We start from the raw sequence: 12,519 nt of genomic DNA on the forward strand, positions 1-12,519 counted from the left end.
TCCTCTTTCCGCTTTTTCCCCTGTTCACTTTGCAGAGGGCTATCTGCGGTCCGTTTGACGCAAGCAGCATTCTCAGCGGGGAGTGCGACTGTTTCTGCTCTACAATCGTCTTCCGCTGCTCTCCACGTGCGTCTATAAAAGGAAATGCGGTCCAGTAGTTCCTCCAGTTCCATCAGCCCGTTTTTGACGCCTTTGCTGACGTTTCTCTGAAGGAACGTTGCCGACCGCATACGTTTCACCACTGCTGCGCACTTTCGGATGAGCCTTTCCTCTTCGGCTCTAGCGAGGACGGTCGAATGCATTTCCACTCGATTTGTGTCCAAATCCATCTGCTCAGGACTAGCGTTTCTCACTGAGCTTACTTCCAGGACAGGGGCACTGCAAGGTAATGGAGTTGCCATCCCCGCACGGTCAGTCGGACCACTTGATGAGGCTTCCTCTTTATTTGGACGCCCCGGTGTCTCATCGGGTATATCAGCCCTCGTTGCCTCTTTCACTGGTCGCTGCGGTCAACGACGCATCTTTGTGCTCCGCCCAAACGCACCCAGCTCTTCCTCCTTGTCTGTTGTTTCGTCGTTTTTTTTTATAATTTTCAGAATGGTCTCCATGAAAAAGGTACCAGCGCATCGTGTGCAAGGGAGCGGGCCGCAATAGTCAAGAACGGGTATACCCTCGGGGACACAGCCCCTACCCCAGTTCCCTGAGGCCTGACCTACGCTTAGCTGATCCCGGAATTCACGGACGGATCAGCGCTCGCTCGGGGCAACGCGGTCTACTAACACCGGTTCAATGCACACTTCCCGACCAGGGTCCCGAAGGGGCTGGCTCCTGATACACGTCGCAACTACCACCTTGGCAGAGCTACGCTCACATCACCCCGTCGACGCCGACAGAGAGTTGTCGACGGCTCCGGAGACTCCCAGTGTGTCCCGACGTGTACCGGTCATTCGCGGTTCGCTCTTCACCGAGAAGCTTTCTCGAGGCTACTACCTAGGACGCAGGTATGCTGCCAGCTAGGGGGCAGAACTACTTACTCGGGCACCTCGGGGACGTCACACCCCGTATCGTAAGCGACCCGTTTAAAAATCGTTAACGACCCCTGAGGGAATTTCGTGATATTAGGATTAACTTAAGGGGGGTTTTGCAGCCAATTACTAACAAATATAGTAATATACTATTATAAACTTTATTTGAACAGATATCGGTATGTAGGGTATTTCGGAGCCTAGGCACCATATGGTGGCAGCTACCTGATTTTTCAGTTAGGTAGTTTCTGAAAATGGAACCGTCAAAGAAATAATCAATCTCAACCACCCGCACTCCCCACCTTTCCAAGAGATGACGAAACTCGGCTTCGGTAAGTACTAACCGAGACCTTTCATTTGATACCCCACATGACTATATTTGATGAAATAAATGTCACCCTCCTTTTGCATGTATGGGATACGCGTGAGCGCTCACAGTTCCCACCTTTCCACCTAATTTGGTATCAATCGTTGTAACGGACTGCGAGAAAAATGCGTGTGGCAGATAGACAGAGAGACAGTAAACCGATTTTACTAAGCTTTTGTTTTACACCAAGTCTTAAAAATATACGTAACTGGTGTTGTGGGTCAATTTGGACCTCAAACTATTTGTATTTCTGCTTCTAGCAAAGATTAGCCGCCCTATTTTCGGCAACTACCGTAGTACGTGAGGTAATGAGATTACTTAGACGAGAGCGTGTGTAAGTTAAAAAATATAAATATTAGAGTAAAAATGTGGACGGTGGGGTCCATTTGGAACACACGACTCCAGTTAAGGGATAATAATGTTGAATGAAAATATATGATGTTACATATCTTTTTATTATCTAAAAGCTCTATTTAAATTTTGAGAAAAAAACTTATAATTTAATACAAATAAACATATTCAAAACATGGAGCACTCTTTGTCCGATTATGCGTTTGACCCACTGTATGTACAAATCAGTATGCCTTAATAGACGATGTTTGTTTAGGATAAGCATAATATTCATGTCTTCAATATGTACATATATCTGAAAGTTTGGAAATACATATATGAAGAAATATTTTGAATTTGTAGCTATCTGCGAAAAGAAAAACGAGCATGGAAAGTTGCTCGCATAAGATGAACACAAAACCTTTATGCCTGAAGCATCCAGCTTTCGACTTGTTAACGTAATATAAGGATTTAATCTTGAAGCTTTCGTTTAAAACGCTCCTCAGACTTCAATAGGGTCAGCTTTCTGGATTTTACCTGACATCACCTGGGTTTTTCCTGGGAAAAGTATAGTAATCTTGGCATGGTCAAGAGACCATGCCTGGTAGTCACAGTTAATCATTTATCGTCAGATCATAGCCCCTGTGATCACTCAGCCTTCCCAGCGGTAGCTACTTAGGGTTTGCCTACTACATACTTTCACGGTACGTGCTAGACGCAAAGGGATCTCCCTTTCCGGGACTTTCCGTTCTCTACGAATGTAAAGGGAACGTTTGTTTAGTAGCCTGGACCAATAACATATTCAAACTGTGTAAGCCGAGTTTTTGAAAAATTCTGTGAGGAAACAACAAAGGCTCATCATGAAAATATTGTGAAGCAAAATGTTTTAAACGTACAGAGCACGAGCTCGAACGCAGACTGGTCTGAACAGGTACATTCTGGTTTCCAAACATAAGCCCGCGATCATCCGTTGGGAAAAATACATCCAACCTAGCGAATCATGACGAAAACGACAGCCCGAGGTTTGCGCTGCTTAGTACAAATTAAGAAAAGACAGTAGGTGAAAACACTTCAAAATTGGAGCCGCTGCCAATATAGCTGAGCCAAAAACTTGTCGATAATCCCACAAGATTAATTGGTAAAAGCACCTACCACCTAGTCCCACCCATTAAAGACTCAATCCATGAAACAAAGATGCAAATATACGACGAAAACAACTACAGAAAAGTAATAGCCAGCTTTGACAAAGAAGGTAAAAAGTACTACACATACCAATCGAAAAGCTCCAAGGACGTTACAGTAGTGATAGAAGGGATCGAACCAGGAGTGGATTTGTCAGAGATTAAATAAGATTTGAAGCATGAAAAATTTCAGGCGAAGTCGGTTATAATATTATAAACTGTGATAGGATTCCCTAGCTGGTCTATCGTGCTGAACTGAAACCTGCTGGAGATTTTAATGCTAAGCACACTCATTGGGGTTCCAGACTGATCATTCACAAGGGAAGTCAGTTGTGGGACGTGCTAGCTCGATACAATAGACTTGAAATCGTCTCTTTTCTGCAGAACCCATTTATTGGCCAGCAGATCGACGAAAAATCCGGGAGCTATACTAGTATTAACTTTCAGATTTCAGAACCGGATGTATTTTGTGTGGATGTTGTTTCACACAAAACCTTAATAATAGTACACCGCATAGGACACTACCGCTGGTTCAACTAAAGCGAGATCTTCAGACTAAAAAACAATTGCCCCGAGTAAGTCGACCGATCCATGAAGCCCTTAATGATCAACTGGAACAACTTGGCTTACAAAGTTACTTACGAGGTTTGTCGCCTACTGCATCAACTGATTTTCCCCTGTGGAAAGCTAAAAGAAAGTTGAAGAGACTTGCTCAGTGTGAACCGCCTTTGAGGTCAGCAGACGGCAGCTGCGCAAGAAGCGGTGCCGAAGAAGGGGCGGCATTTGCAAAGGATAACTCCTCCTCATGGGTCGGAGATAAAGTTAAGGCTTTCAAAAATATCTATGCCTACACCGAAGGGAAGCTTCTCATTTAGAGCCAAACAAGCTGCTCAAGATTTTAGAGAACAAGGGCACCTAAGGAAAGCTCAAGGATATCAATCATCGGGAAAATGTTGAACGAACTTCTTGGAATCCCAATCAATCACGTGACTCACATATTCAAAGCAATTTTACCTGTCACCTATTTCCCCAAGTTTTAAAAGTTACAATGATTCCTATATGTGAGAAAGACCAAACAGCGGTTGCATTATACAGGCCTATAAGTCTGCTACCCATCCTCTCAAAGGTAATCGAAAAATTACTACTTTTAAAAATATCACCACATTTAGAGGAAAACAAAGTAATTCCTCAGCACTAGTTTGGGTTTCGAAAAAAGCATGGTACAATGGAACAAATTCACAGGATCGTCTCTGGGATAAGAAGTGGACTGGAGGATAGAAAATATTGCTCAGCCGTCTTTTTGGATGTGGCGTAAGCCTTGGACAAAGTGTGGAACGAAGCATTGATTTTTAAAATAAAAAAGCTGCTTTCAGTACAGTTTCATAAAATTTTGGAATCTTTTCTTTCTTCGCAAATTCAGACTGAAATATAGAAGCTTGACGTCTCTCGAGTACAACACCCAAGCTGGAGTTCCCCAAGGCGGTGTCCTTGGACCGACACTTTACCTCATCTATACCTTCGATCCATCAATTGATCCTAATTTGACAACTTCAACGTTTGCAGATGCTACTGCCATTTTAAGTATCCACACCAGACAGACGACTAACATAGAGAAAACATATTGAGACGAAGGTAATGCAAATGAAGCTGAGAACCAAAAACATGTATTGGCTTCTTTTCCTGGGACTCGATTCGGCTCTACAAAGCCGTCATAAAGTCAAAATGCAGTTATGGAATTCAGCTGTGGGGTTCAGAGTGTACATCTCACATCGTGTTGCTAGGGAGCTGATTCCAGAATTCTACTGATGATCACCTTGAAAAACGAAAACATCTACAGGGACCTTCAAATTGCGATAGTGAGAGAGGAGATCCATGTGACCAAAGCAACATTAGTTTCCCATCCTAACCTCTAGCCAGGAGACTGCTACAACAGCCAAGTGAAAGTCGATTGAAGAGAAAAGAAAATTCTAGAATGTAAATAAAGACAAACAAAACGTTGTGTAAGTTAATAAAAATATCGGGTAGTTATATTAAAGAAAACAATTTATTACTTCATGCCTGTTTGGCATTCTAATTACAACTAACTACAATTTTTTGAAATATAAAAGAAATTAATATGATTTTGCCTAATGTGCAATCATGCGATTTCATCGATTGCACCGATGACCCCAATAGTTGCAGACGTCGCTTTTGGATGTGGTGCTGACACAGGTGTGTTTGCGCGTGCAGCATTTCCGTTCGGGTTAACTCGCCCGGCTTTAAATGCGATAGTCCCCAATCGCTAAAAGAATCGTATGTCGTTGAACCTGAACTTGGTAGTTGCTGATCGTGGATCTGATGTTGGAATTGATGTTGGCGGTTCTGGATCGGATTTCGAAGACGACGATGATGTCGGAACCGGTGATGGTAGTTTCGTCGATTGCTTAACCTTTATTTCGTTTAGTTTATGGGCTATCTGCTCAGCTTCGATTGTACCAGTAAATTGGTTCAGCAAAATGGTACCGGATGCAATCTCTTCAATGGTTGGTATGTGCGCATTGCTGGTTGTCTTGCATGTGGCTGTAAGGCTTTTCATCAGGTTTGGTATGCAAGAGGTGTTTGAGATATCCAAAATTTCATCCGATTTACAAATGGTTAAAGAATTTACATTTTTACAGTTTTCAATTACGCCAAATATTTGTTCATCATTTTTCAAAATTTTACTAAATTCGATGAAATTGATAATATGTTTTTTCTTTACAGCTTTAATTAATAATGTTTCATAGATAGGCTTAGTCGTCAAAGGAATATTTATAATGTACAGTAAACATGACAAATTTGTTATTATTTTTACTTCCGCGAAATCTAAAGCTTCTTCTATTGTGGAGTACGGTACAAATTCTTTATCTAAAATGTCAGTAGCTAATTTCATTTCTATTTTTGATAAAATAATTGAGTTAACGACGCCTAATTTTGCCCAATGAATTGCTAGGTTTATATTTTTCAATTCTTCTTTAATTATTGACAATCTGAATTTAACATCTAATATCATATCATAATTTGTTTTGTTGCTTTCCTTAAATAATTTCTGAATTTCGTTTGCAATTTGTGTAATATTATTGATTCTTTCAGTGTACATTTGATTGATTAGAACCTGTCTATTATTATTTTCTATTATTTATAGTGACAAAGTCCTCGTGATCTGGATTACCTGCAATCCATTTCCAAGTACTGCCGATAAAATCAAGTGACCTTTTAATTTTTCGTGGTTTTAAATTTCGAATAAATTCCTGAATTTGTTTGAGCTCGTAAGATAAATGAGATGAGAAAGAATAGTGTCTGACTTCTGGGAGATTAAGAACAGGTTCAATATCTGTTACGAAGCGCTCGTATTGATCGATGTTGATAGTGTGGATCAATTTAAAATTTCCGTCTTGTATTTTTGCTCTTCCTGTGTGAAACAAGACGATTTGGGAGTTCGAGAAGTCCAAAATCTCAATTTTGGCGTTTACCAAGTAGGGTAAGATCCTGAAAAGGGAAGACTAGTTACGTATGTGGCTTTTATGTATGATTTTTCCAGATTCAGTTAAAACGGTTGTATTATTGTTTTCTTTAACAATTTCTTGTTTGTATCGTGCTGTCAATTTTGATCCTTTTCTTTTGTTTTGTTTTACGTAGATAGTTTCTCCAGTTTCGTATTGCTTAGTGGGCTGTCTCGTCTTATTGTGGTTTTTTATGTCCGTCTGTTGTTTCTGTCTTAATTTCTCAATATTTGATAGCCGAATTCGTTCTAATTCGTCTGGGTCTATTCTTGGAGTTCGGCCGAAATGTAGCTCAACTGGTTTTTTTCCCGTAGTGGAGTGAATAGTAAGGTTGTATTCGTAAACAGCACGCTGCAAGAGATTTTCGAAGGATCTAGGTGGTCCTTCTTCCTTTAGGCATCGCATAATCTCAGTAAGCGTACTGTGCCAGCGTTCAACTTGGCCATTTATCTCACTTTTATAAGGGGGAGTCTTATAGATTCGGATTTTAAGGTCATCTTCTAATAAGGAGGTTATGGAGGCGGACCTAAGCGCTCCTTCATTGTCGATGACAACGATTTCTGGCACACAGTAAAAGAAAAGCAAGTCTGTAAGGGGTTGTTTAATATCCTCGATGGATTTTGAAGCAATTATTTTAGCCTGGGCAAATTTAGAAAATTTATCGACGGCAGTTAGAACTCTATGTCCCTCAGTGCTAAAGAGATCGATATGAATTGTATGACCTGCGTATGCGGGGATAGGAGTAGCGTTTAGTAAGGGTTTATTAGGGTGTCGGTCGTATTTATTTACTTTGCAAGTACAACATCGTTTTACTATGCTTTTTATTTTTGCCGACATTCTCGGAAAATAGAAATGCTCTAATAGCTGTAACCGATTTTCCTCGGCATTGCGGTGCGCTCGTTTATGTACCTGTAGTATTCTCTCTTCTTGCTCGGCCTCGTTAGAGACGTCCTCGACAAATTTCTGCGTATAGCGTATTCGGTAGCTACTGAAATGTTCAGGGTAAATTTCTTGGATGCGGCCCATATTCTCTTCGGCAGTTAGAAGACCATTTATGGTGTTAGGATTGAGGTAACGCTTGAAGATACTTATTAATTCATTATTTGAATATTGCGCCTTGATAAATATGTGTCTCGAATAATTTGGAAAAGGGTTTTGTAGCTGGTAGCTGTCTTCATTGCCGAATTTTAAAATAATTTGATTCCTGAATGCATTAATGGGTGACTCGACAGTAGGGATGAGGTTGTGTGACGAGCTCTCATCACTATGTTCTGTAGGGGTAAGGGAATTGATTAGGGTTGATTTAGGAGGCCGCGAAAGCGAGTCTGCGACAACGTTAGCTCTACCAGGCTTGTACTCTAGCTCGTAGTTGTATTCCTCTAGGATGGCTTTCCATCTTTTCATCTTACTGTTAGTGTTCTTATTGCTAAGAGCATAGGTAAGTGGTTGATGGTCAGTGTATATTTTAATCTTTCGAGAACCATAAAGGTAGCTTCGCAATGAGGTCAGTGCCCATATAATGGCAAGCATCTCTTTCTCATTGGTAGCATAGTTTTCTTCGGTGTTTGTTAATGTTCTGGAAAGGAAGACGATGGGTTTTTTATCCTGAGAGAGTACTGCACCAATGGCGTAGTCAGAAGCGTCTGTTGTTAAATGAAATTCCTTTTCAAAATTCGGATGAGTCAGTACTACTTCTTTAGACACAAGACAATTTTTTAGATTATTAAAAGCATTTAAGGCTTTCGAGTCGAGGTGAACGATTTTGTTTTTGGATTGATTTTTGGACACTCGTCCGTCTACCCCTCTTAAAAGAGACGTTAGGGGTTTTGCAATTTTTGCATAATCCTGAATAAAACGTCGATAATATCCTGACATTCCTAAAAATGATCGAAGATCTTTCAATGTTTTAGGTACTGCCATATTCGCAATTGCCTGGACCTTTTGAGGGTTAGTTTTGATACCATCCTTACTTACTACGAATCCTAAGAATTCTATGTCCGTTTTCATAAATTCGCATTTATCCGACTGGATTTTCATGTTGGAGGCTTCTAAGGTTTTCAACACTTTTTCAAGATTACTAAAGTGTTCTTCCTCGTTTCTTCCAAAGATGATAATATCATCAATGTAAACGTAACAGCACACCCCTATGTGCTCTCGGAGAATATCATCGAGGGTTCTCTGAAAAATGGACGGAGCATTCTTCAACCCAAACGGAAGACGGGTAAACTCGAATTTACCGTTGTTAATGGAAAAAGCCGTTTTTGATATGTCGCGCTCCTTGAGTGGGATTTGGTGGAATCCACTCTTCAGGTCGATTATAGAGAAAAATTTGTTTTTGCCCAAATTCGCTAAAATTTCACTTATTTCGGGAATGGGGTATCTCTCTGGGATAGTAACCGTGTTGAGCTTGCGATAATCTATTACCATTCGATATTTTTTTTCACCGGATGCGTCTTGCTTTTTAGGAACGATCCAAACTGGTGAATTATAAGCGGATTTGGAGGGTCTTATTATTCCATCTTTGAGAAGCTTGTTTACTTCTTTCTCAACTTCTCCTTTCAAGGCCATTGGGTAGGGATATGACCTGGAGTATACAGGGTCGTCGGTCTTCGTACGTATCTCTCCCTTTACTGTGCTAGTATACGTTAACTTTTCGTCGGGTTCTGTGAGTAGTTTCGAGCAATTCTTAAGGATTAACTTTAACCTACTCGATTGCTCCTGGCTTAGATGTGTTGTTCTGATGTTAATGCTGTTAACAGTCTCTGAGATATGCTGTTTCAAAGGAATGTGTAAGTTAGGGTGAAGTGTCATATAGTTTTCGTCTGTGTGAATGATAGCTTTCATTTGTTTAAGGGTGTCATTACCAATTATACCATCGAATGAAATCAAACTTGGAAGGATAAAAAATTGAATTTTCGTTGCATCAGGGCAAAATAAGTTTACAAATGCATGATGCGTAATTTCGATGCTACCTCCTACGGAGTTAGCGTAGAAAGCTCTGTTGTTTGGTATATGGTTTCGGATGTGTCTAGGCTGTATATAATTTTTGTTAGACCCTGTGTCCACAAGAAATCTGAGACGCTCTCCACTTCGTACTACATGCTCGAAATATGGGAGTGAAGAGCGTGTTAATCTAAAAAATAGATATCGTCCAGCTGTTCGGATTGGTCGATACTTGGTTCGTCACTAGTGTCCACATAGTCAGTTAGGGTCTGGTCATAATTAAGGTCCTCTTGGTTCATGTCTTGTTCGTATTGTTCCTCTGTAACATCATTGGTTTCATCAGGTTCTGTGTAGTACACTCTTTGTATCTTAGGTGGAGGGTGATGCCTCTGGGAGGCTTGTTGGGGACGTTTTGGTAGCCAACGTTGGTTTTGGGGTCTATTGGCATAATTTATGGCGTGAGACTTGATGGATTGGTCAACATCCATAGGTACTGGTCCTCGTGGTGGTCGAGGAGGAGGTAACTTATTTTGGGGGAGCTTCATGTTGGGGTTGTTGGTAACCTTGTGAGTAGAATCGTGGTCTCTGTGGCACTTGAGGATTATGGACCAATTGTGGATGAAAATCGCGCCTAGGGGTTGGTATTGGTGCCTGTCTAGAAGGAATAGACATCATTCTACGTGGTGGAACAAGAGGTGGAGTATTATGGAGAACCTTCCGTGGATTGGTGCTGGAATTATTCGCGTATTGGGCACGATAATCCATGTTTTGAAGTTTGAAACACAAATGTAAGGCCTGCGGTAGGTCTGCCGGTTCGCGAATGCTAAGCAACCGTGGCAAATCACCTTTTAGTCCTCTGATAAACGTATCAAGTGCTTTTTCGCGGTACGATTGAGTCATGATATTCATCGCGTCCTGACTCATTTCAATCGACCCTAATTTGTTAAGTATAAGAGATAGGTGATTATACACTTCTTGATAGAATTGGGAAACGGTATTCGCACCTTGGACTAAGGTTGTCATCTGGTACTCTAAGGTACCAAGATCTCTTTTATCCGCGTAATGCAGATTTAAACATTTGGAGATTTTAGTCCAATTCAGAGGGGTATTGTACGATTCTAATGCTATATCTGCGTTACCTACAATTTTGTTTCTTATAACCGATAGTATACCGTAATATTTCGGCGTGCCTCTTAGATGGTCATAAATATGAAGGATTCTATCAACGCTCTTTCGCCATGAGCTGAATTCACCTGGTTCCCCAGAAAATGTCCTCAAGCTCTTAACGACGTCAGGAATTCTATCCATTTCGGACAGATTCTCATTATTACTGATATTAACTGGTACGTCTACTTCATCTCCAATGTCAGATGCGGGATTCAATAATGCACTAAACATTTGTCTCCCTTGAGTACGGAGAGTTTCCTCAACTACTCGGGAAATAGTTTGGAGCAGTTCGTAGTTCGGAGCATTATTAGACTCATTATGATTGCCATTAACCGGTGGTTCTAAAGTGGGCAAAGCATCAGCAAGGCCATCGAGATTTAATCGCGGTGGTTGAATCAAATTATGAGGATTCGACATTTTTGAATAACTAAAAGATCACCTTTCCCGATAAATTCAAAAAGATTGCAGATATTCACTATTCACTTCCTGAATTCAATCACTTTTAATTATTTCACTTTTGATTATGTCAATTCAAACGATTCGCTTTTCGAGTATTTTTCTTTTGAATTAAAATAAATTAAATATTTTTGTATATAAAAGACAATTTAGTGACAATAATGCAATAGCTTTAATAAATGAATATAAGGTAAAACAAAACATACAATTCTTAATTGAACCTTTAAAACTTTGAATTTATTCTAATTGAATCTGGTTAGCTTTTTTAGAGAAATCAATTTGGTGTAATTTTACAATAATAATTTGTAATTACTTACATTAGGAACGCTCTTGCTTTCATATCGGATGAAATTTTGTTTTGTTCGAATTTTATGGTGAACTGCTTCGGATCCTTAATCAGCGATTGTCCTTTTTGCCTCCTTTGGTTATTCAAAGGCTACTTGGGGCTAAATCAGGAAAAACACGCGTGCTTCGAAATTTTGGTTAATTCCGGTTTTATCTTTTCCACTCCGAAAACTTTTCATTCGCGTTTACACGAAAACGATTACTTGGTTATCGCGTATCGTTTTAAAATTCGCGGAAACTTTGCGATAATGTAACGAAATTACTAGAGATTCTAAGGATAAGATAAGAAAAAATCACACGTGCGAAGCGGTCCCTGCTCGGGCGCCAGTTAATAAAAATATCGGGTAGTTATATTAAAAAAAACAATTTATTACTTCATGCCTGTTTGGCATTCTAATTACAACTAACTACAATTTTTTGAAATATAAAAGAAATTAATATGATTTTGCCTAATGTGCAATCATGCGATTTCATCGATTGCACCGATGACCCCAATAGTTGCAGACGTCGCTTTTGGATGTGGTGCTGACACAGGTGTTTTTGCGCGTGCATCATTTCCGTTCGGGTTAACTTGTATGTAGACTAATCTGTCATCTTACTTTGAGACTAATGTATTCTATAGCACAGACGAGGAATACTTGAATTTTAGCTCTAAGATTTGAAAATTTATTGATCATTTCTATTTAGAAAGATACAATAAAATAAACATGTCGTTAAAAAAAAATGTTCTCCCCGCTACACTGGAAGGGAATCATCGGAGTATGGTATTGTGGCGCAGTAGGGTTAGCAAGATTCGAAATTTATTTCGAATGTTGTTAATTCAACTGACGGATGCCACCACCGGTGTTCTCCGTGGGGACCGTTTGCAACCTGAAATTGGAATAAATAGGTAAATTCGTAAATTGTAAAACTATGTACATAACTTAAGTTTTCGTTAAAAGCTGAAGTTGAAATTGTAACAACCATTATAGTTTGAGGAAAAGCATTCATATCACCTACAAAAGTGAAGTTCTTCCGTTTTCACCCAAACTATGTTAATTGGATCTTGATTTATCTGCTGATAATGGATAATCACTACGCAGATCACGTTTTGTGTAAAGTTTGGGACTAACCATGAAAAATTGCCCCATAATTTGAAATTAGCAAAGATATTTGTTAGCCATGATACTCAAAGACTTTATAGC

General features: G+C 39.9%; 1 protein-coding gene across 1 annotated transcript in view; it reads right to left on the minus strand.

The window, feature by feature from the left end:
• Window positions 1–1,954: 1,954 nt before the first annotated feature.
• The window catches only part of LOC119652741, a 209,712-nt gene continuing 199,147 nt past the window's right edge, over window positions 1,955–12,519 (minus strand). Inside the window, exon 7 of the mRNA XM_038057040.1 lies at window positions 1,955–2,038. Within this exon, the coding sequence (XP_037912968.1) occupies window positions 2,022–2,038 (17 nt within the window). The 3' untranslated portion in view covers window positions 1,955–2,021. The remainder of the gene's footprint in view (window positions 2,039–12,519) is intronic.

This window comes from Hermetia illucens, chromosome 3, assembly GCF_905115235.1.
Source record: "Hermetia illucens chromosome 3, iHerIll2.2.curated.20191125, whole genome shotgun sequence".
NCBI lineage: Eukaryota > Metazoa > Arthropoda > Insecta > Diptera > Stratiomyidae > Hermetia > Hermetia illucens.